At 42.7% G+C, this 24,898-nt stretch overlaps 2 protein-coding genes across 2 annotated transcripts in view; one reads left to right on the plus strand and one right to left on the minus strand.

Moving 5' to 3' along the window:
* The window catches only part of CFAP43 (cilia and flagella associated protein 43), a 68,613-nt gene extending 61,624 nt beyond the window's left edge, over positions 1-6,989 (minus strand). The window contains exons 1-4 of the mRNA XM_016212202.2: positions 6,922-6,989; positions 4,938-5,191; positions 3,463-3,559; positions 1,016-1,183 (exon numbers count right to left, since the gene is read on the minus strand). Of these exons, the coding sequence (XP_016067688.2) occupies positions 1,016-1,183; positions 3,463-3,559; positions 4,938-5,191; positions 6,922-6,989 (587 nt within the window). The remainder of the gene's footprint in view (positions 1-1,015; positions 1,184-3,462; positions 3,560-4,937; positions 5,192-6,921) is intronic.
* A 7,382-nt stretch (positions 6,990-14,371) lies between these two features.
* Positions 14,372-24,535, plus strand: GSTO1 (glutathione S-transferase omega 1). Its single transcript, XM_087823930.1, has 6 exons — positions 14,372-14,449; positions 14,733-14,841; positions 17,307-17,529; positions 20,054-20,152; positions 21,983-22,089; positions 24,305-24,535. The coding sequence occupies exons 1-6, from the start codon at positions 14,416-14,418 to the stop codon at positions 24,456-24,458; spliced, it is 726 nt and encodes a 241-aa protein (XP_087680056.1). The 5' UTR covers positions 14,372-14,415; the 3' UTR covers positions 24,459-24,535.
* Positions 24,536-24,898: the final 363 nt, after the last annotated feature.

A 24,898-nucleotide genomic window follows, 5' to 3' on the forward strand; every position in this document is an offset into this window, starting at 1 on the left:
AATGAAATTGCGACATAAATAGTACTGAGCAGAAAGAAGGGCCTCTCTCAGGGTTCTCCATTTAGAAAACTTTATTTACCACATTTACATTTCTCTTAAGAAGGCAGTTTTCAAAAACTGTGATATCAATGGTGTACAAGGCCAACATCTCCTTAGTCTTTGACTTGGGAAAGTATGGTCAGCTCAGGGGCGTCTTGAATCTCTGAATTCTTTTCAACAAAGAGACCATTATCACCAACTATCACCAGGACATTGGTCATATAATCTCTCTCTTTTTTTTAATTCTCACCCAAGGACATTTTTTAAAAATTCATTTTAGAGAGAGAGAAAGGGGAAGAGAGAGAGAGGGGTAAGGGAAGGAAGAAACACTCATGTGAGAGAGAAACACTGACTGGTTGCCTCCTGTACATGTTCCATCTGCGCATTGAGCCCGCAAGCTAGGTATGTTTCCTGACTGGGAATCGAACCTGCAACCTTTTGGTATATGGGACAATGCTCCAACCAATGGAGCCACCTGGCCAGGGCCAGAATTTCTTTTTGGTCTAGTTCTATTTAAATAGGTCATTCCCACGACCCACTATATGCAACTACCCTTTTGTTTATAGATAATGTGGCTGAAGGTACAATCTATATATAAAATTTCCGTATCTAAAAGTTTCTTATTTTTGAGATTTCAGTTGGGCATCAAAGTAATAGGAGCAAAAACTCATAACTGTTCTTTTTACATAATAGACATGTTTTGAAACAGTAAGAGCAAATAAAATTTTGGAAAATTAAACCATGTTGGAAAAAGCTCTAGGGGACTTGATATTTAAAATAAAGTCATTGGGAAATCAAGTCATAAAGAATCTGTTTTGAAATGCAGACAATTACTTCAATGTCATTATATTTGTAGAAAAGTGTTAAAACTTAAGATGTATATATAAAGACATTTAATTGACCACATTAATCCAATCACATTACATGAATGCAAACAAAGACCACTACTATATTGTGTTGTACTAAAGTCTCTCACTTTACTTTGAGATAATGCTCCTGGTTACTTCTTTCGATGGTCCACACAGTCACTGAACTTGGACTTGACAAGCACAGCTGGCGCCAGTTCATGGGGTTAAAAGTCATATGGCTCACATCCACACCAGGCTGTGACTTCTTGCACAAAATGACACCTGATTCCCAGTTCCTTAGAGAAAAATTGCATTTGGTAAAAAAAATAATTCATTTGAATTTCATTTCTTGAGAACATTTATCTAATTATTTAATTTATTATACAATTTATATAATCTATGACATCAATATCACATTTATAAGTAATTATGCTTATCATTATATGGTACCTGTTAAAGCAAAATAACTATTTTTTAAAAATTTTACTCATATACTACCAAGGCTATTTTCTATTCCTTATTTAATTTGTATTTAACTCATCCAAATCTAGAAAATGGAGTATATCCCCACATTTAATGAAAAATAAATGTAGGTGTCCAAACCTCTAATACTACATATGATTCTGGGTGTACTGTGTACATTGATGCCAACTGATCATTTCTAAGTTTTTTCAATCATAGTATTAGTACTTTTAAAATGGATTTTATTTATTCACTTGAGATAATATCATGAATGCCTACCTTGAGCAAGGTCCTTTGCTAGATGAAATAAAAAAAAAATAATGTAAGCTATCCCCTCATACAGGCAGCGACACTTCCTTCCACTCAGAGTTGTGACTGGGAAACGGAAACTAATATGTATTAAGCTCGCTGGTCTTTTGGCTTCCTCCTGCTTTCACCTCCTTCCATTCTCATCACAAATGTCCTGTCCATCATATCAACCATTCTATTGCTAGTATTGCCAGTTCCTAGAATCTTTTGACTTTCTGCTTCAGATGCCTGGCAGAAACTGTCAAGCCTGGATGGGTACAATGGAAAGCCTGGGCTACTGGAGACATAGGAACAAAGATCATAGGACTACATGTGTCAGTGATATTATAAATTCCTGGTTACTGCACTCGCTGGAGCCTCAGTACAACCTCCGATCCTACTGTTTCTCTGGTCAGTGCTCTCTCCTATTCTCTAAAGTGGACATTTTTAATATTCTCAACTTTCCTCATAGCCCTCAGGAGGAACCAACGCAGCTGACACCTTGATCTCAGACTTCTAACCTCCAGAACCATAATACAATAAATTTCTGCTGTTTAAGTCACTCAGTTTGTGGTACTTGGCTAATGGCAGCCCTAGCAAACTAATACATCATCAACAGGTGAGTGGATAAACAAACTGTGGTATACCCATACCATGGAATAGAAAGGAATGAACTACTGATACATGTAGCATAAGAGAATTTCAAAATAATATAAATCAAAATAATGATGTTGCACGGAAGATGCCAGACAAAAAAGGGGTATATAATGTATGACTTTCTGTATGTGAAATTCTAGAAAACACAAACTAATCCAGAGTGACAGAAAGCATATCAGTGGTGAACTGGGGATGGGAGGGCAGGGCAGTGATGGGGTAAGAGAGTATGTGTGGCAAGGGCCAATAAAAAAGATCTGAGGGGCACAAGGAAACTTTTGGGGGTGATGGATATATTTATTATATTGATTATTGTGATGGTTTCATGGGTTTGTTCATAAATCAAAACTTATCAAATTGTATATATATGTATATATAAACAGTTTATTATATGTCAATTATACCTCAATTAAGCTTTTTTTTTAAAAAAAGAAACTACATAAATTAAATGTGTCTCGCTGAACCTAGATTATTACAAATTAATATAAGAAATACTAGTATGTAAGGAACATCCTCAATCATTCCTGAAACATTCTGTACTTCCCCTTAATAGGATTCCCCTGAAGGAGTTTATATTAAGGATGGAAGAGTGCATGCAACTTTGAACTTGGCCACATGGAAAGACCCAGCAAAGACCACAGATATGTCTTATCTCCAGGTATTTCCTGTACAGCTGGCAAATATGGCATAATGTTTCACTCTCTGAATGTATAATTGTTCTAAAGTCTCTAAAAACGTCTACTTCAAACTAAGGTCTAATATAGAGACCATCTTAATTTCAACATAAGTGGGAAACATGCAAACAGCTCAAAGGTGCTCTTTATTTTTAGAAAAGATGAAAATTTATGTATTTATAAATGTATTCTTTACCTGACAAAGGAAATATTATAACACATTAATAAAAAGAGAAATATGATAATTAATTTAGCACTCATATAGCTTTTGCCCTATCAAATTTTATGCCTAAAAGGAGTAACTAATATTAAACATTATGATTAGGACTTTTACTTCTTTTGTTTTTTCCTTGATTTAGATTTTTCATGCATCTGTCCTTTGATAAAATCCAGAAGGATTTTTATAAATAACCTAATGTAAAAGAATTCTCTAAATTCCTTTAACAAGTCAAATGTAACCCAAAAGAAAAGGAATTCTGCAGGATGCTGGAACTTACCAGAGAGCCAATTCAAATTCTGGGAGAGAGGAGTAACTAGCCAGGTAGGTGCCACAATAACTGAACGAAAGTAAAGTATAGTCCAGAAGAACATTGCCTAAAACATAAAAACCATTACAAAAACTTGATTATCATATTCTGAGATTAACTATAGTTAATCTAGTCTATAGTTTATTATCCTTTTCTAATAAATTTCACATAATTCAAAAACATTTAGCTCTTGGAATAAGAGATCTGGTTGATTTCTAACATAATGAACTGAAAGTTAAAAGTTAAGATCCACTTTTTAAAAATACTAGAGTGAATTAAGACTATTAGTTCACCGTCTCTAAACTTTAATGCACAACTGAGCATACTACACCACGTATGTCCCAGTGTGATTTGAAATGACCCAAGAAAAAGAAAATATTCCATAAATATATGAAACATTGTAATTAGAAAAGTTATTCAAACAACTTTACATACCATAGGGAGGTATAATAATTCTAGCTTAATTTTGTATCTCCATACCTTAGGCCATATCTGGACCTTAGCTTAATATCATCCAGTTCTTGAAACTACTATAAAAAGTTCTATTCTCATTTGTACCTATAATTGAAGAAATGAAACATGACTTTAAGTCTTAGCAGCAATGTGTTAAAATGTACATCATGAGGATGCTAAAAAAGGGAAGTGTCTGCTTCTGCCTCTCTGTATAAGAGGCTCTGGTTTTCCTTCTTTACCCGCTGTTCTTCAGTGTGGTTCCATAGATGCAAGCTTTGCCTTTTCCTGCGCCTTTTTTACATTCGTGTCTCTATTGCTACTTCATATACTGTATTTTTAATGTCTGTTTCCTGCTTTTTTACCCTTCTCACTTTAACTGACCATAATATAATGCTAAACTTTGTCATTTATTGTATTTATTTAGCATAGTCTGATCAACAAAGAAAACAGCTTGTTTTTAAAGCATTCAACGCAAAAATAAAAAGAATTTTTCTGTGGGATAGAGGCCTTATCTTTAGAAGTTATACAACACCATTCACCTGGATTTTCAGTAAACGATCAAGAAAAAAAATTGTTCTGAAAAGGTTTTTTCAAACTGTATTTAGTGCTGTAAATGAGTCTTCTAGCTCAGTGCTTCTGAGACACATTCATAATGTGTCTATGCATCACCTGGGAAATGTTTCTAAAATGCAGATTCTAATTCAGTAAGTCTGGGACGGGAGCAGAGTTTCTGCATTTATGACAAGTACCTAGGTGATGACAGTGTTGAAAGTAAGCAGACCACACTTTGAGTAGCAAGGCTCTAGCCCAATTAATTAAATCCTTTGTGATCAGCCTGATTCCTTCCTTAAAAATGTGTATTACAACAACAAAAAAACAACAATGTGTATTACAACAACAACAAAAAATTCTTTGTTTATAAGAACTAGGTTTGGTTACATCTTCTAATAAAATCCTTCAGCTATGGCAAAGGAAAGGTTTTACAGGATTACCTTTTAATTTGATCCTTCTGGTCAACCCAGGAAAGTTGTATATGTAGATGACAGGTTTTAGCTTCCGGTCAGAAAAAGCCACAACTTCATAAGGAATGTTAGTTGCCACGACACCCACAATTCCATTCATACACTGGAGTACAGTTTTTTTCTTGGTTTCGATATTAATAAATATTACGAAATTGCCACTAGAGTAGCAAATGGTGCTGTCGTTGACAAAATGAACATCCTGCTTAGGAAATCCTTGCACCCATCTTTAGGGAAGAGATATATCACCATCAGTATAATACATTCTAAACACTTTCTTTTTTTGATAAAGCAAACAAAAGGTCATCAAAATCTTTGAAACATGTCTATTTTATTTTTACCCCCTTTCTGCCCAAAACAGTCTCTAAGATAAAAGAACACTTAGGCTGGCTGTGAAGTCAGTCTGAGTCCAAGTACTACAGAAATTTAAATGTAGGTCTAAAGTTCCGTAGATCTCGAGAACCTTCTTCAGAGGATTTTCCAGTGAAGCAAATCCTCTGATGAAACCTGAGAGAGTCTCAGAAGGGTTTCTGGGGTCTTGCACGCTCGAAAAAGATAAAGTGAAAACAGCAGAGAGAGAATGATAAAAAAAATTTTAAAAAAGCTTGAACCTAATAGAAAACGGGGTATCCTGGGCTTTTCTTTTATAATTAGCTTTGATTTTAAAAATAAACTTTAAAAAACGACTTTGAACAGGGCAGCCTGTTTTCTTATTTCAAGCAGAGGAGGAAAACTTCCTTACAAAGATGAAGTGTGGGTAGCCATATTATAGATCTAAAAATACAGGCGACTATGGAAAATAAAGGAGTTAAGCCAACATGAAGGGGAGGTTGGAACACAAAGGGAATGTACTTGTAAGTCGGGAATGTGCGGTGGGTAAGTGCTAGGAGGAGAGTCTGAGACGAGGGGAGGTCCCAGTTTTATTTACATATTAAGGATATGGTTAAAGGTAGACGGTGGAGCAGGTAGGAGGAGGGCAGGTTGGTAAGAAACCTCAAGAGATGGGAGAGAAGAGCCAGGGCCAGGGACGCTGTGTGGGACCCACGGCCAGTGACACTCCAGCACAGCAGTTCCCAGCCGGGGTGCCGCAGGGAAGCAGGGGCGCCTTGGTGGGCACACAGTAGGGTGTACAGACCCTGTGCTGTGGGACTGTGCACCTGAGACCTGCCTAAGTTTGTTAACCAGGGTCACCCCAACAAATTCAAAAACCAAACCGAACAAAACAAACACCGTGCAATGCCTGATCATTTAGTCAGGGGCACTGACCTCTTTTCCTTAGGTTGTCAAAAAAAAAAAAAAAAAAAAAGTGACAACCACCAACATAACATTAGCCGTCGGGTGTCAATGAATCAAAATTAAACCTATTTGTGTGTGTGTGTCAGATGGGCAAACAATGTATTTCTTTGGTGTGCCGCAGAATTTTAGTAGTTTGTGTGTCATGAGGTGATAAAGGTTGGAAATCGCTGCTCTAGAATGTGGAAAGAAACGGCCCGTTTATCTGCGAGGCGCTTTATGCTTTCATAAGGCTACTTACTATAAATGCAAATAAATCTGATGTTTGCGGTTAGGCGTTAGGAGGACGGCCCTAAATTTGGGGGGAAATCACCAAAGGCTACTAGAATGAAATGGGGGCTGTCACTGGGATGGGGGGGCATATTTATGAAAAGTCAGGAGAAAAGGGAAGCAACGCTGAGCCGGGAAAAAGGCAGAAACCAAGAGCGGAGGAGAGCGACGCGAGGGGTGCGGGAAGGAAGGGGGAGCGGGAGGCCCGGGCCGCCGGGGGCGCGGGCACCGGCTGAGGGACCGAGAGGCCGGCGAGCGGGTCGGCGGGGAAGGGGGCAAACTTCCGGGAGGGCGCGTCTAAGGAGCCGGAGGAAGGGGAGCGCCGGGGAAGGACGCGAGGCGGGGGAAGCGTTTCCGCGAGACCGAAGTCAGGCGCCGGGCGGCGACGCCGCACCTCACGGACAGGGACGCCGGGTTGATGACTCCCAGGTGGCCCTCCTCTCGCTCCTGGCTTTGTGCCATGGGCCGTGTTTCTCAAAGCGGGACCCCGGCTCCGGTTTGCAACGGTCACTCCGAAGCCCCTGGCAACCCCGCCGGCGAAGCCTCCACTGTTTGCACCGTATCCTGGAGACCGTAACCGCTGCGCCCATTGGCTCTTCCCCTTCGACCTGCTCCATCTAGAGCCGAGCGGATTGGTGGAAGCGCAGCAGTGTATCAGCCAATGGGCGAACGGCGAGAGAAGCGCGGGGCGGGACCCTCGGAGGGAGGGGTGGAGTGGCCACACCCAGGCGGTGGCAAATATTTGCAATATTAATGTCAATAGCAGAAATTAATATTGAGTGCTGGGCGAGCCGGACGTTGCTCCAAGCTCCATGTGGGCGTTATTTCATTTCATCTTCAAATCCCCCATCGTCCCCATTTTACAGATAAGGGAAGTGAGGAGAAGAAAAAGCGAGGCCTCCTCTAAACCTAGAGCTCCAGGACTTTCATTGCTGTATCACACTTTCAGACGTACCCTCCGCTACTTAAAATAGGCAGTGTCTGAAAATGACCTGACCCAAAGGCCAGCAGCTTGCCACTGCTTCTTCCCTTCCCTTTCAGACCCCTCGGAGCCGGCTCTCCAGGTCCTTCTGCTCCGCTCCCCTCCGCTCCCCTCCGCTCCCCTCCGCTCCCCCAGCCCTCCCCTTCTCTAAGTCCCTCCTTTCTGCCTTGCCACCCTCTCGCCATCCTGTCATTCCCAAATATTTACTGAGCATCTCCTTTCCATTGCTCTAGTTTCTTGGGACAAAATAATGAGCAAAACAGGTAAAATTCCTTCCTTCTTGGAGCTTAGAGGCTGGTGGTGTGTGTGCGTGGTGGGCATAGACATTCACTTCATTACACAAATATAAAATTACAGATTGAATTAAGGAGAAAAGGAACATGATCTATGGGACCTTGTGTTGGGGTCCTCGCCTAGTTGGATGGGCCAAGTCAGAGACGGTTTCTGTGCGCATGTGCTGTTTTCGCTGAGTCACAGGGCGAGGAGTGATTGCTAGGGGAGGAGGGGAATGGGCAGAGGACAGTTTTTGGAAAGGTATTAAGGCAGGGCAACAGACTGGATAAACTGGGAAGGGCAGTTTGATTGGAGCAGAGGGGAATGAATATAAAATACTGAAGATATAGCTGGAGAAGGAGCCAAGGGCCAGATAAAGGTCAAGTTGAAAATTTTGGTCTTTATCCTAACCTGAGAGCCAGGGGAAAACATTGCATGGTTTTAAACAGGAGCATGGTGATCAGATTTGCTTATAAAAGGTTATTCTGGCTACAGGAGGATTATCATTTGGGTAGGAGAGTAGGGAGAATAGAAATAAGAAGACCTGTTAGGAGTCAGTTTCATGGTCCTAACAAGGGGAGCTAACGCAGGGTTTGCCAGGTTCAGCACTATTGGCATTTTGGGTTGGATAGAGGTGTAACACAAACCTCACATCCTTCAGACACTAGGTAGTCTTTTGTTTCAGGGACCTGGGGCAAAAGTGGAGAAGCGTTTCCCTGGGGTGGGAAAGATTAGGCACAACCATAGAACTCTAGGGTTGCAGTCATGCTGGGGGAATGTTGAGCACTGTACCCAGGAGACAGAGAGGTGAGCAGGCGTGAGGTGCATGGAGGAGGCACACCTTGCCACATCTGTGAGTAGCACTATGTCCCATGTCTGACAAATTATTCTCTTGCTTTTCTGGGTCTGGAGCTGAAACACAATTGAGGCCTAGATGTATTTGATGCGGGTCAGAACCTCATTGTCCTGGGGGCTTAATGCTTAAAGGCTATTCTCCAGCTCCCTTATTTGTTCCCCCTTTAAGGGGGTCTACCACCTGACCAGAGACATGCCAGAGGTGGAAAGGTCAGGGGAGGTTCTCAGCCACATGACCATCGATATGAAAGGTCAGGGGGTATAAACCACATGACCAGCAATATGCTAGGGGAGGAAAGGTCATCCGTGGGGGAGGGGGTCCTTGTTTTCCCAGTTTTGCCCATTTCTAGGCATTGGGACTCTCCACCCTGTACTGGCCTATTGTCCTTGCTCTGCTCATGTCTGTCTAACTGCCCACCACACTATGACAACAATTTGAGTCCACAAGAAAATGAAGATGAAGTGGTGAAAATATCTGACTTCAGATTATACTCTTGGGCTATGTGGTTTAGAGAAAAGAACCCTCAACCTAAAAGTTCCTGGTCTTATTCTGTTTCTGCTTCTTACTGGGTAGGCGATAACTGGGGAAGTCACCGAAGCTTTCTAAAACTTAATTTCACCATCCGCAAAGTGAATCTAGTATTTTCCCTGCCTACCTTTGCAGGGTTGTTATGAGGATCAAATAAAATAACGGGTATGAAAAGGACTTTATATGAAATGTGTGATACAGACACGGGGTCCTGTTACATACTTGCAAGTTATTTCCTTCAGCTAATGAGCCTGGGAAGGAAGGTGTTTTCCATGCACACTGACAGCATACATCATGCTCAGGCTGGCTAATTGGTCACAACTGGCAAATTCTTTTCTCTGAGTACATAGACTACTATAGTGGGCTAATTCTAAGAAGGAAGATTATCAAGTTCCCTTAAATTATTAATTAGTATCAGTAACACAAGTTTGTGTTCTAGAGCAGTGATAGGAACATATTAGTAGTATGATCTGTTTACTAAGTCATGATCAGCCTCTTTTTTTTTTTCTTTTTTTTTTGTGAAAGAACATGAAACAGAAAATTTCACAATGCATCATACATGGTAAGGGTAAATAATGTTTCAGATATCTGTGTGTGTTTGTATTTCTGTACTTGATCATTAAATGCATGTTTTTCCTTTAAAAAAGTCAGTAAGTACTTCAGAGGTGATTATGAGGGAGACAAGACGTACTACTGTATTTCTTCAAATCTAAGATAAAATGATAAGGGGGAACAATCTACCAATGAAATGACAACAGAGTCCTTTCTCATCACCCAGGATATTTATTTTATACTTACTGAGAGAACTTGTCTAAACTTAAATTTTTATCACAAAATAACTCTAATTTATTTAGAAAGAGATTTTTACCCTATATTATTCTTGTGCAAGTATAAAAAAAGAAAATCTAAGTGACATAAGCTAAGGTATTTCTACAGTTTCTTCACTTTTAGAATCCAGCTCTTTTGAATAACTATTCAAATCAGAGTCATAGTTATTTATTTCCCTGACATCCCCCCCCCCCCCCAGCATTGTCTTCTATGGCAACAAAAGCACTTCATTTAATAATGCAGCAAGAATGCTCTCGTATCATCTCCGGGATCTTCTTCCAAGCCATTGACATCCACCGTACAAATTCAAGCACATGCAATGACATCTTTGTCAGGACTACACGCAGCCTACAGTGATTTTAAGATACAGACCAGCTAGAGGTGTTCAAAAGTAGTGTACAGCTTAGAATCGATGAAATAGAGTAGCAGTTAGAGACCAGACTCTGATGCCAGCCCAGAGTTGAAAAACCAGCCCCACCATTCAAAAGTAGGCTCCTCTCGGGAATGTAATTTCCACCCTCCAGTTTCTCATCCATGAGATGGTAGCATTAACAGGGTTTCTCATTTAATTCTTAGGGTTGTTGTGAGGATTAGGGTTTTTTCACGTAGAATGCTTATCAGATACCTGGCAGGCAGCATGCATTCACCAGGGAAATGATCCCCTCTAAGCTGTTTTATCACATTTTCATTTAAGAATACATCCTGAACGTGTTTCTGCATCAGTATGTATAGATCTGCTTCATCCCATTTAACAGTAGTTAAGATGCGTTGTTATTGTTGTTCTTTTTAAAATCATTTTCTTAAATTTTATGTTTTTTCCACTATAGCATATAGTAAAAGCTTAGATTCTATGGGGAGGTTTTCCAATGACAACAGTCTCTACCTCATTTCTTCTCAAATCATTCTTTCCTACCTGAATTCCACTGTCCAGAGGCCACCTTTCAGCTTAAGAAACAGAACATGATCAATACCAGGGAAGCACACACGCGCCCACGCCGTGCCCCCTCCCTTTCTCTTTTTTACCCTGGAGGTAACAGCTTTTTTGAATTCTGTTTATGCTTCTTGCTTTTCAACTCTACCACATATGCATGTGCCATAACCAATATGGTCTTTTATTTTGCATGTTTTTAAAGTTAATATATGTAGTCATACCATGTATGCTGTTTTGTGACTTGTTTTTATGACTCAGTCATACATGGAGGTGCATTTAGTTTGACAGCTGTAGCTGTAGTTTCTTAGTTTTCATTGCTAGACAGTTCATTATATGAATTCACCACAATTTACCTATCCATTCTATCTCAATACGCCTTTCATATTTGCATATGTGTGTGTGTATATATACAGACCTTTTATTCCTGTATGGCTTATCATGAGGATTATAATGTGTGGTTTTTTTGGTTTTTTGTTTGTTTTCATTTGACCTAACTCTGGGCCCTACTAATATTTTCACTCAGTCATTCAGCCAGTATCTTTCCATGGAATCGCTTTTATGAAGGCGATTTCTCCCTGCTGTGGACTGTCATAGAATATTAATTTTAAAAGAAACATTCATATTCACAATTTTTTAATTTTTAAAAGTGAAATTTTGAATATAATTAGATTAATTTCTTAAATTGATTAATTAAAATAACAATGAAACACTTCATGTGACTTTCAATATTTCTAACTTGCTCTGTAAAAATACTTTATAAATATCAATTTATTATATATCAGAAAGTATAAAATTATTCAAGTAACATTCCTGAAAAGTCAAAGAATGTTGTATCGAGTGGGTGTATAACATCAGGAAAGACAGATGGTGCTTAGAAGGTAGAAAACTATTTATCACTAGGACCTCCAACTCCTGATCTTTAACCAGCAGAATCAGTTGACTTTAGCCAATTCAGGTTAATTATTGACAATTACAGCTGCAAAAATGTGAAATACTGTGTTTTTCCCTGTGGCTAACAGCAATGTGTATCCAGATGTTTACATGTCATGCACATAACCACCAAGGGCTTGGGGATGGATGATCCACAGTAATGCAGAGCAGTGCTAACAGTACAGTTGTTTCCTGGGATGTATATTTTCTTTTCGATTTATTTCTTTGAGGAATTAACTTTTTACTTTATTGATGAATTGGACCTTTCAAATCATTACAACATAACATCACACTATTCATACTAATTAGAGGATAGGCCATTCCAAGTAAAAGTTCTCAAATACTACTTTGTCCTGAAATTTTTAGTTTGACCGATCAGAGGTGTTGCCCGGCCAAGTTTAAATTTACAGGGTTAATTTGCATGATACACTGATGTGCAAAAAGATCTTCTAAAAAGTTGCTTTTCTGAAAAAAGAGTTAAGCAAGATCCATGCTTTAGCAAAGATGTGGTAAACTTGTTTTCACTGAGTATCGGCAATAACAACATTTATTTAACACTTATTATGTGCCAAGAACTGCTCTAAGTGTTTTCTATATATTTATTAATTTAATCATTCTTAAACTTCTCTAAGGGGGCTATTAGGGTTTTGCCACCTTATTTTACAGGTGAGGGAACTGAAATACAGAGAGAACTTGCCCGCAGTCACAGAGTTAATTAGGAGTTATAATTCATATGGTTTCCATAAAAAATTCATATGTTGAAGCTCTAATCCCCAGGACCTCAGAACGTGACCTCATTTGGAAATAGGTTCATTGCCGTTGTAATTAGTTCAATCAAGACGAGGTCGTACTGGAGTAGGATGGACCTTTAATCCAGTATTACTGGTGCCCTTATAAAGAGGGGAAATTTGGATCCAGACATGCACAGAAGGAGGATGTCAAAGATTGCCAGCAAACCACCAGAAGCTAGGGGAGGGACATGGAACAGAGCTCCTCTCACAGCCCTCAGATGGAACCCACCCTGCCTACACCGTGATGGGCTTCCCCTGTTTAAGCCACTCAGTTTGCAGCACTTTGTTGCCCTGGCCCTAGCAAACTAATAAACACAGGGCTGGAGTAAGGAGCGAAACCAGGCAGGAAGGTTCTGAGATAGGTGGCTTATCACCTACTGGCTGTTTCTCCCCTAATAGATCTACTCAAAACAAAAACAGACACCCCTCCCCCCTTCCCACCTTGCAAATAAATGGCACAGGAATCACCAGCTCTCAGATCTAGGCAGATGAGCAAAACACTGACTCCCTTTTCCTGTATCTGCCCTATGTGCCCTGGAATCCCGTTTTCCTACTCCCTGCGCTGGGAAGGGCTGTTTGAGCAGATGCTCTGGTCAGAGATTTTTCACAGACCAATGGGGCTGCGTTTACTCAGCCCACCCATATGACTCTGAGCCCTACTAGAGCTTCAGCATCCAGAAGTTTTATAATAGATTTTTGGACACAAAACCATCTGAGATTAGTAATGTTCAGATTTGGGTTTGCTTCTTTGGGGTTCTAACGAAAAGGATGTGTCCTAAGAGTACAGGAGGGGCAGTGGCCGTTCCAGTAGCCATGCGAAGCTAGTGCTGCCAGGGAAAGGGAAGGGCTGTCGGGGTGGCTGGGCGACCTGTCCCTGCGCAGTGGACAGGGACCTTTAGAGAGTGTGTTCTGGGTCCGGGAGCGAGCGCTGGGCCCAGGCTGCAGGCCCTGAAGCTGGGGAAGCTGTGGAGCAGAGGGGGTGCCCAGGATGCAGGCCCTGAAGCTGGGAAGGCCGTGGAGCAGAGGGGGGGGCCCAGGGTGCAGGCCCTGAAGCTGGGAAGGCCGTGGAGCAGAGGGGGGGCCCAGGGTGCAGGCCCTGAAGCTGGGGAGGCCGTGGAGCAGAGGGGGGGCCCCAGGGTGCAGGCCCTGAAGCTGGGGAGGCCGTGGAGCAGAGGGGGGGCCCCAGGGTGCAGGCCCTGAAGCAGGGGAGGCCGTGGAGCAGAGGGGGAGCCCCAGGGTGCAGGCCCTGAAGCTGGGGAGGCCGTGGAGCAGAGGGGGAGCTATGACCAGGTCCCTGCGCGTGAGGACAGGCCGCCAGGGCAGGGAGCACGAGGGTAGAGGTGAGGTGCGGGCACCGTCGTTCAGGGCCAGGCAGCGACGCTTAGGGCGTGTGTGCGGGTGCGCGCGTGTGTGTCTCGCCGTGCGCCCGTCCAGGGGCCGTCGCCGCGCAGTTAGGCACAACCGCCAGCTGCAGGGTCTTAAGCACGATCCCCACGAACCCGGGCAGGCCGGCCTCGGGTCGGGGCGCAGCGGGTGGGAGTGTGGGCGGCGGCGCGACGCCTCCTGCGGAGGGTGGGAAGGGGAGCCCCGCGCGGCGGTGGGTGGGAAGGGGAGCCGCCCTCCCTTTCCCCCGCTCCCGGAGCTTCGGTTGGTTTGCTCTCGGCGCCGGGCTGCGCGGGCGGAGCCGGCAGCCCCCCCGCAGCTGGCCCGGGCGAGAGGAAGGGATAAAAGGAGGCGGCGAGCGGCCGCGACGTCCAGCGTGCGCCGCCATGTCCGGGGACTCAGCCAGGAGCCTGGAGAAGGGTGAGGCCCGCGCCGCGCGCGAGACGCGGGGTGATCCCGGCGACCCCGGCCGCGGGTTCCGGGGCGGCTGACACGGGGCCCAGCGTCTCCCGGGGGCCCCTCCTGCAGGGGACGGGGTCGGGGTCGGGGCGACAGCGCGCGGGCCCCTCGGCGGCCGGGACGGGGGCTGCGGGGGCTGCGGGGGCTGCGGGGGCTGCGGGGGCTGCGGGGGCTGCGGGGGCTGCGGGGGGCTGGGGCCCGCGCTGCTGTCGGGGCGGTGACGGCCCCCGCCTCTCGCCCGCAGGCAGCGCGCCCCCGGGGCGGGTCCCGGAGGGCCTGATCCGCGTCTACAGCATGCGGTTCTGCCCGTTCGCGCAGAGGACGCTCCTCGTGCTCAAGGCCAAGGGGATCCGGTGAGAGCCCGCGGGGCGGCTCCTCCCGCCGCCGGGAGCTGCGGGGGGGGGGGGGGATCTCGGGGAGGCCCCTGGAGCTCCCTTTAGGCAAGCTGAATCAACATGCTCTGCCCTGGCGTCGCGAGTTCTGGGCCCTCCCTGCGGAGGCAGGAGGCGCGCAGGCGCCAGCAGCCAGGACGCCCGCTTGGAGGAACCGTGTTTCGGACGAGAGTTGGGCTCCGGGGGAGGGAGTGGCCGCAGCCGCCCTCTTAGCTCCGATGGGGCCCCGATTCCTGCTCAGTTGCCCTTCCGCTTTCACCAGACTTCTCCATGCATGGCCGGTGCATGTGACTTTGGCGGCTGTTATTCTGAGTGTGCGGTTCCCTGCTCAACAGCCGGTTATTTACCCCCGTGCAGAGTTCAGGCCTTGACTCCCCGGCCGTGCGCTCAGTTCGCTCTGCTGTCCACAGTCCTAGGGGTTGGGTTGTTGACTTAGCCCAAGTGTCTCTGCCTAAAAGCGCAGCCTTTTGTGAAGCCTCATTGAAACTGGCGTGTGGTTTCGAACCTGGTTAGCCCCAGGAATTATGCACTGTCACTCGGCTTATCTCTGGAACGAAGTCTCCAATAGAACTGCCCCCTTTCCAATGATCCTTGGAAATGATCCATTAGGCATCTGTGATGTGGAAGTTTAAAATGTAGCCCCCATTCTTAAGAAATTTTCCATCTCTGTGTTTAGGGTTTATTAATGAATTTTAGTCTTCTAGGGGGAGAATTGGGCAGGCAATGCCTTTCCCTAAAGGAAATATTTTTAAAAAACCACCCAAATTTATGAATTAGCCCTCACTTCACTACGGCTGGCATCTTATTTGGATGAAATTTAATTCTGAACACATAGCAAAACGCTCAACATTTAGTAACATTTGTCCAAAACACTGTATTTTATCTAAATACTATATTTGCTGTATTAGTCAGAATTCATTTATTGCGAGAGAACTCCAATTCAAATTGGGCTGAGGAAAATGACAAAGCTTGATGCCGCTGACTTTGGGGCACCAAGCCCTGGGTTACGGGCCCCTCTGCAACTCTAGGTTGAAGGCAACTCTACCTTCCTCCCCGGGAGTTCTCCAAAGGAGAATTGAAATGATTTTACCATAATAGTGTGTGTATGGGGGGTAAAGAATGGTGACAGCTGCCAGGTAGTACAAACAACAGAGGCCTGCTGCATTCATGGATCAGTTTTGAGTCCCAGGAGACTTTCATCAGAGAAGTGCTAGATTTTCACCACCTGGTATATACCTAACGAAGCATGGTTTTCTTTAAAAGGTGCATGTTCCAACTTGTGTCTTGTTGACTCACAATGCCAGGTTACCACCAAATCTGTGTGTTCTTAGAACCTTCTTTGTCACATAAGCCCAGGATCTACCTTTTGTTTTTATAACATACACTTTCAGAAGTATTGACCTTCTTTTTCTTGCAGTGGCCTATGTCTGTGTGCCCAGTATTCTCAGTATGTGAACCTTTCACTCACACACACACACACACACACACACACAGTGTTTCATCTGGCTACTCCTTTGTTCCCATGGGTGATTACATATTCATATCCTCAAACTAAATGCTGTTCTAGCTATTGTGGTGGATGGGGAAATAGGAAACGAAAGGTGCTGGCGTATGTGCTTATTAATATGAACAAGTCACGGAAGATCTGTGCTTGCATAGATCTTATAGTCTAGGGAGTTGATATAATAAATGGGTAAATAAATGATCAAAGTAAATTCAGATATATATCAGTTCAATGAAAAAAGTAAAACAAGAGGATCACGTAATGGAGGCTCTCAGAAACTTCAGAATGGGTGGTCAGGGAGGGCCTCTCTGCGCATGTGGTGTTTGACCCGGGAAGACAGGCAGAGGAGCCAGAGGACCTGTAAGTGCAAGTGCTCTAAGGTGGGTACCTGTTTGGCAAATTCAAGGCATATAAAAAAGGCCAGTGTGGCTAGATCGTAATGACCAGAGGGAAAGTCGTAGGAAACAGATGTGACAGGTAAGCAGGGACCAGATCAAATGTGCCCTGCATGTCATAGAAAGTGATTTAGAGTCATCCTCTTTGCAAAGAGGAGCAACTGAAGGGTTGCAAGCAGGAGAGTGGCCAGATCTAATTTACTTTTGTCAAAGCTCCACCTGGCCATGTATGCAGAAGGGACGGTAGGGAGGCCGCAGTGGGAGCTTAGAGGCTGGTGGGGAACTGTTGTAGAGGTTCAGGTGGCAGATGATGTTTTGGATGAGGTAGCAGTAATAAAGCAGAGAAATGAATAAACTCTAGCTGACGGGTCTTGCTGATCTATTTGACTTGAAGAGGGGCCAGGGAGGTGGGTAGGAATCATAAACCTGGGGTCTGATCAGCTAAGTGGATGGTAAGACCAGTGAGGACTCATTCAGAAGTACAACAAATGTTTCATTCTCTTCATTGTCTTCCGTGTGTCTTTCAGGCATGAAATCATCAACATCAACCTGAAGAATAAGCCTGAGTGGTTCTTTAAGAAGAATCCCGCTGGTCTGGTGCCAGTTCTGGAAAATAGTCAAGGTCAACTGATCTGCGAATCTGCCATCACTTGTGAGTACCTGGATGAAGCATATCCAGGGAAGAAGCTGTTGCCAGATGATCCCTATGAGAAGGCATGCCAAAAGATGGTCTTTGAGCTGTTTTCTAAGGTGTGTGTAGAAGAAATTTCAGCTCCTATTTGAAAAATCTTTGTTTTTGAAGCTACATCAGGGATCATTTATGGTTCAGTAATTTGGGAAAGAAAAAAAAGACAGGATTATACTTGCCTGCCCCGATGTGTCCTACAAGCCCTTCCTTGATCTGTCCCTGTTTACCTCTCCAAAGCTATCGCTCTTCACCTTTCTCCTGACACACTATACTCCAGCCATGCTGAATGGTTTCCATTTTCCCAAACCCGCCACCTTCTCAACTCGTGCTGGAAGACTCTTCCCTCTTCTCTCTTTGCCTGGTTATCTCAAAATCCTCTTTCATGTAATCTGCTCAGATACTGCTGCCTTCCAGAAGCCTGTCCAGACCTCATGAGTGCCCAGCTCTGTGATCCCACAAGTACTAACATTTCCCTATCGGTGACTGCCTGCCTTAAACCTGTGTATTGTCCCAGGGCGTGAGCTGCTTGAGGGTGAGGGCAGTGTTCCCATCACTGATGACTCGCTGTCTAGGTTTGTGACCAGCTCTGCCTCTTCCGAGTTGTGTAACTTGCTTAGTTACTCATTGCTTTACCTCTGTGTCTCAGGTCATTTGTAAAAGGACTATAAATGTTCCCTCCTTATATAAAAATCAATTAATCTAAAACACTAAGAGCAAAGTCCGACGTGTTAAATCTCAGTGTTAGTTCTTGCTGTTCTAGCCAGTGTCTAGCAGCGATGTCAGTAGCTCTCAGCTGACTGAGTAAATGGCAGTCCTGTAAAAGAACTGTTTGTATCGTAATTAGCATCGTTATTGCAGATTACTTCAAGCAGTTAGTATTCACAAAGAAATGACCAGTAGCAGGCAATCAGAATAGCAACGTCAGGTTATAGCTCTATAACCCTGTTACCTTGTCAGCACGTATCAACATACACAGAAATATCTCGTCTTTAGAGAAATAAATGGTTAAAGAAATACTGTGAAGATGGGACTTATAGGGAAGACTTATTGTTTAAGGAGACAGTGCAAAGGGAAGCCAATGGGGAAGGAAGAGGAAACTGTCTGGCTTAGCAGGATGAGGGGGGAAGAATAGGTGGGATGGCTGCTGTCAAAGATGACGGACAGGGAATAGGCCATTTACAAGAAAGATGGTGGAGACTTTAGAAAAAAGGTAATAAGAGAATCATTGTACTGTTTAGAAAGTAAATGAGCTAAAAGCTGGAAATACTATTGCTTTCCTGTTCACATTCAGGAAAGAGGTGGTCTTAGGTACCATATGACCCCACCCTCCTGGCCACAGCCCAGCAAACCAGAAATACGCCCACCTGCACCCCCAGCCCAAACATCTTCTCTCCTAGAAACTGGAAAGTGAGACACACTAAGACAGTAAAAGTGGGGAGGCTTCATTTGATATATATATATATAGAGAGAGAGAGAGACAGAGACATATATATATATGTAAAAAAAAATTGGAGACTTGACACACTAAAGCCACATAAAAAATACTGCAAAGGGAACTGTATGTGGGAAATAAGATGGAACAGACATTTGAGGAGACGCAAGATGAAAAACCGGGCAGGAAATGTGGATGGAAGGGCTGCCTGCCAACCTTCAGCTGCAGGGAGGGCAAGCGGTACTGACACTGATGGGATTTCAGGGGATTCTCCCATCCCATCGATGTCACTTTATTTTCACGAGTGCCTGTCTACTTAAACTGGATGAGTAGACTTCTGCCTTGCAATGAGGTGATACCAAAGTATTAAAACACACAAACACCTCTACCGCAAGCCTTAAAGCTGTGACACTACACACCTGTCAGGTCTTTAGGTGGTCGGTCCCCTTTGAACAGTCTTCTCATGTCCTCCCCAAGGTAGAAATCAGAAAAATTCTCTTTCCCAGCTCCCTTTGCAGCTGGGGCCGAGGCCTGGGACTGAGGCTCTTTCTGTCATACACACATGGTATAGTTCAGAAATGATCAGTGTGAGGAAATAGGCTTGGTGTAGGGTGCGGGTTCTGCTGGTGATAGTGGCTGGTGGCAGAGCTTCTGGCTTTCAGGGGCCGTGGTGGTTGCAAGATTAAATTCCAGAGTAGAAATGGCTTTGGTGCTAGTGGCATTAGTTAACTGAGTCATTTTCGGCGGTGGCACAAACCGTATCCTCTAGTTTCAGTTCATTGATCACAGTGGGTGCTTTTTGTCAGGCCAGTTTGCGCATGATTTTTGAATGCCCCAGCTTAGTTCTGAGCCTATCTGTTCAGCCTCCAACAATTCAACGAGACATTCAGGGTCTGTTAAAGGTATTTTTGGCTCAAACTTGCCAAAGTGGGTTCTGTTATTTGCAACTTATAAAATCCTTTTTAAAACAGCATCTTAGGTGACAAAACTGTTTATAAGATCACTATATGACCTCTGTGAACACAGGAATGGGTGCACCCTTGAAGCTTCTAGAACACTCTGACACTGGGACAATAAGGGTTCTATCTGGCTTTTATGTGAGGCTGGTATGCTTAGTCTCCTGCTGATAAACTAAGAAATTATTCTCTGTCTAGATACCATCTTTGGTGGGAAGCTTTATTAGAAGTAAAACTGAAGAAGACCGCTCTGGCCTGAAAGAAGAATTTCGTAAAGAATTCAGCAAGTTTGAGGAGGTAACCAATCGTGCCTCTTGGCTTTTATCAGAGTAAATGATACACTACATCTACCCTTTTTTCTACACTTTTTTCTTCATATTCCCATTTCCCAAATCACTTTATAGCAATTAGTAATAACACTGACTAAGAAATTTTAGTTTATAACAATCCGTTATAACAATCTGACATAAGCTGTGGGTTTAAGATATAAACCAAAACACCTAAAAATATTTTGTCATGGGCTTGCTTTCAAAATTTTTTGTTGCATTGGTGTAAAATAAAAAGGAAATTCACTAGCATTTCTATAACCTGTCACCTTTTTTTCCATGCTGTTTCCAGTCCTTGTCCATATATTTAAAAAAATTAACATAACTGTAATCAGAGCATAGATACCATTCTGTGTTCTTTTACTTAGTATTATGTAACAAGCATTTCCCACCACTAAGAGTTTGCCATGAATCAGACAGACAACTGGCAAAGCCCAGATGTGTTTTCCCTCCTTTGGGGGAGAACTGCTGATTTGGGCCTTTCGATCAAGTCTTCCTCTGGCCCTTGAGACATTCCAAATACTCAGGCAGATTTAAACAATTAGTTTACAATGAGGACTGTTATATGGACCCTGAAAAAAACTATAGAAGGTTTATAAGGGTAAATTGGTTTGGTGTTGATTAATCAAATAATATTCTGAGATTTCCCCCTTTGACAAAACCAGAATATCAATTTACCTTCTTAAATTTCAAATACATACTGTTTGTGCTTTGTTTTAAATAATTTTATTTAATAGTTAATCCAGTTATCCCCAGTATATTTTAAGTAAATTATTTTACTGAAGGATTATATGGAAAGAAGTACCCAAAGCATAAAAGTACAGCATTTTTACAAAGTGAACAGAGCCATAGAGCCAGCACCTATATAAAAAAACAGAATGTTAGTTTTGGCTACTTTTTGTTATACAAATGGAATCACATAACATGCACTCTCTTGGGTCTGGCTTCTTTCACACGGCATGAGGTTTGTGGAGACCGTCTGTGTTGTGTGTAGTTCAGTCCTGTTATCTGCACAGTGTCCCGGTGTATGTCTGTACCATAATTCTTTTTACTCCTATAGACAGTAAACACTCCCACTTTGGGGCCGTGACAAATAATGCTGCAGTGAACATTTTTACACATATCTTTGGGTGAATATATGTTCACAATTCCAAGTAGAATGACTGGGTTATAAAGCAGGCATGCACTCCGCTTCAGTGGTCACTGTTAAAACGGGGTGCCCATTTCTATCCTATCAGCAGTGGCCCCATACCATGGCTAACTCTGTCTTGTTCATTTCAGCCATTCTGACAGATGTGTAGTGGCATTATATTTTGGTTCTAATTTGCATTTCCCTGGTAACTAATACAGTTGAGCACCTTTTCAAATGCTTATTGGCCATTTGGACATCTTTTTTTTTTTAACCAGTTAGCAAATGTACTAAAAGAAATTATCTGAATCACGGTGGACATCCTTGTTTGTGAAGTCTTGCCCAATTTTCTAATGGGTTATTTGCCCTTTTTCTTGATTCCTAGGAGTTCTTTCTATATTCTGAATACCAGTCCTTTGTTGTATTATGAAGATCTTGCACTCTGTCGCTTATTTTTTTCTCCACTTTCCAGTTTATTTTGTTGATTGTTTTGTTTCATCTCAAACTAACAGATTCTAAAGCTTAAACTGATCAAACAGACAAAAAGTGAACTTGGATATGTCAGGGCAAAAGCTGTTGCCCTCACCACTCTACTTAACTCACCTCCATCATCTCTGATGATGAGTCTTTCTAGATGCACAAATAAGTACTCTTATGCTGTTTAATGTTCAGGTTTTGACCAATAAGAAGACAACCTTCTTCGGTGGCAATTCCCTTTCTATGATTGATTACCTCATCTGGCCCTGGTTTCAACGGCTGGAAGCACTGGAGTTAAATGAGTAAGACATTTGAATATTTTGTGCATAATTTAGGGTAATGATAATTGGAATAGTATATGTTGACCTTTTTTTCTGAACAAAAATTAGAATATTTTATGTAACTGTTATGAATGGGAAAAAGCAGACAGGAGGAAAGACTTGGGCATGTCATATACCTATAGTCACCACTGCTGCCCATCTCGGGGAGGAGGCAGGAGTTCTGTGACATACAGCAAAACGTTTTAAAAGTAATTTACTCCTTCCCTCCTGGGTAAAAATCCATAAGGATAGTTTGGGGGAGGGGCTGGATGAAAAAGGTGAAGGGATTAGGAAGTACAATTGGCAGTTACAAAATAGTCATAGGGATGTAAAGTACAGCATAGGGAATAAAGTCAGTAATGTAATAACTACCTATGGCGTCAGATGGGTACTAGACTTATTGAGGGATCACTTTGTATCTTATATAAATGTCTAACAACTATGCTGTACATCTGAAAATAATATAATATTGAATGCCAACTATAGTTGAACATTTTTTCAAATCCATATGTACATTTTTATAGGGCTGTCATGCAGGATTGTATGACCAATGCTACCTCTCATTTACCAGTAAGATTCCCATACTAGGTTCCAAGCTCCATATTTTGAAGGTTGGTAGCCAGTTGGGCTTACTCTCCCTTAGAGCTTAGAGCTATTCTTTTAAAAAAGTTTTTCTTAGAAATTTTTATTTATTAAAACATTTAAAAATTTTAAGTATAGTTGGTATACACTATTATATTAGTTTCAGGTATACAGCATGATTTGACATTACTATACCTTACAATGTGATTAACACAGTAAGTCTAGTAATCATCTGTACCAAGCAAACTTATCACAGTATTATTGACTATATTCCCTTTCACCTTTATCACTCCCCCATACTTCCCCCCGGCAACCACCAGTTTGATCTCATTCTTTTTTTAAAAAAATTGTCAATTACAGTTGACATACAATATTATTAGTTTCAGGTGTACAACATAGTGATTGTACATTTATATAATTTATAAAGTGATCATCCCGATAAGTCTAGTATCCATCTGACATGATACATAATTACATTATTGACTCTATTCCTTATGCTGTACTTTATATCTCTGTGACTGTTTTAAAAACTGGCAATTTGTACTGCTTAATCCCCTCACCTTTCAGTTACAATCTGGCCATAGATGGGTTGCCTTTCATGTTCTCATTTTAAAGTTATCAGTCTCTCAGTTTGGAACAGTTCTTATGTTAACTGAGCAAGTCACTTGTCACTTCACTTTAAGATTCCTGTTCCATAAAGCAAAGACTTTTACAATATCTTCCAAAACAACTACAGCTATACCTCGGAGATATTGCAGGTTGGTTTTCAGACCACTGCACTAAAACAAATGTTGCAATAAAGTGAGTCACATAAATCTTTTGGTTTCTCAGTGCATATAAAAATTATGTTTGCACTAGCCTGTAGTCTGTTAAGTGTTCAATAGCATTATGTCTAAAAAAATGTAAGCACCTTAATTAAAAAGTGCTTTACTGCAAAAAAATCCCAAGAAACGCTAACCATCATTTGAGCCTTCAGTAATCTTTTTGCTGGTGGAGAGTCTTACCCTAGTAATAGCAATGATCAGTGATCACAGATCTCCACAACAAATATAAAAATAATGGCCCTAGCCCGTTTGGCTTAGTGGTTAGAGTGTCTGCCCACGGTTTAAGATTCTGGCCAAGGGCACATACCTTAGTTACAGGCTCAATCCCTGGCCCCAGGTCAGAGCCTGTTCAGGAGGCAACCAATCGATGTCTCTCTCTCATATCGATGTTTTGCTCTCTCCCTTCCACTCTCTCTGAAAAGCAATGGAAAAAATATCCTTGGGTGAGGGTTAAAAAAAAAAAAGGCAAAAGTCTGAATTCTGAGAATTACCAAAGTGTGGCATGGAGACACGAAGTGCAACAAATGCTCTTGGAAAAACCGTACCAATAGACTTGCTCAATGCAGGGTTGCCACAAACCTTCAGTTTGTAAAAAAATGTAGTATCTGAGAAGCTCAACAAAGAGGCATGCCTTATTCTACGATTATGTTCATTTTAAAGAAATACTTTTATAGAACTACTTTAAAAGGTTAAAGGAGAACAAAGTGAAACTGCAGAGTGACAATGACATATAGACTTTGCAATGCCTTCGTTAGTCTAGCTCACACCTTCATGCCTTCCATCTCCCACAGGTGTGTAGACCACACTCCAAAAATTAAGCTCTGGATGGCAGCCATGAGGGAGGACCCTGCAGTATCAGCCCTCTGGATTGATGTGAAGGCCTATCGAGGTTTCCTAAATCTCTACTTGCAGGACAGCAGGGAGGCCTGTGACTACGGGCTCTGATGGGGGCAGGAGCCAACAATGAAGAGATGTCTGACTCGTTCCTTCACTAATACAAATAATAACATGCTTTTATTGTACCAAGTGCTCTCATTTCTCTCTGGATCACCTTCTGAGGTGACATCATGGCCCAGCGGTGGGCTTTCCTTAAGGCCCTCCAGCAGAAATGTAAACACCTGTCCTGCTCAAGATGCTCAAAAGACTCTAAGATTTCTATCGGTCTGTGCTGAAAACCTCTAAATCGTCCTCTCTAGTGAGATCTAGGCTTTTGTCTAGATTTCTAACTGCCCATAGGACATTTCCACTTGGATACCCCATTGTCGTTCCGAGAGATGCCCTTTCAAGTTTCTCTGAGGTTCTGAACTGAGCACTTTCCATTCCTCACCCTTTGCGTCATCAGAATTCCGCTCCCTCTCTCATTCCCACCGTCACGCATGGAGATC

Source organism: Miniopterus natalensis, chromosome 14, assembly GCF_054644295.1.
Source record: "Miniopterus natalensis isolate mMinNat1 chromosome 14, mMinNat1.hap1, whole genome shotgun sequence".
Lineage (NCBI taxonomy): Eukaryota > Metazoa > Chordata > Mammalia > Chiroptera > Miniopteridae > Miniopterus > Miniopterus natalensis.

Excerpts from the sequence above, each read along its gene's own strand:
- GSTO1 (XM_087823930.1), top strand. The coding sequence starts at position 14,416 with ATGTCCGGGGACTCAGCCAGGAGCCTGGAGAAGG. Across the intron at positions 14,450-14,732 it reads AGCCAGGAGCCTGGAGAAGG|GCAGCGCGCCCCCGGGGCGG; the intron begins GTGAGGCCCGCG and ends TCTCGCCCGCAG. Across the intron at positions 20,153-21,982 it reads AATTCAGCAAGTTTGAGGAG|GTTTTGACCAATAAGAAGAC; the intron begins GTAACCAATCGT and ends TTTAATGTTCAG.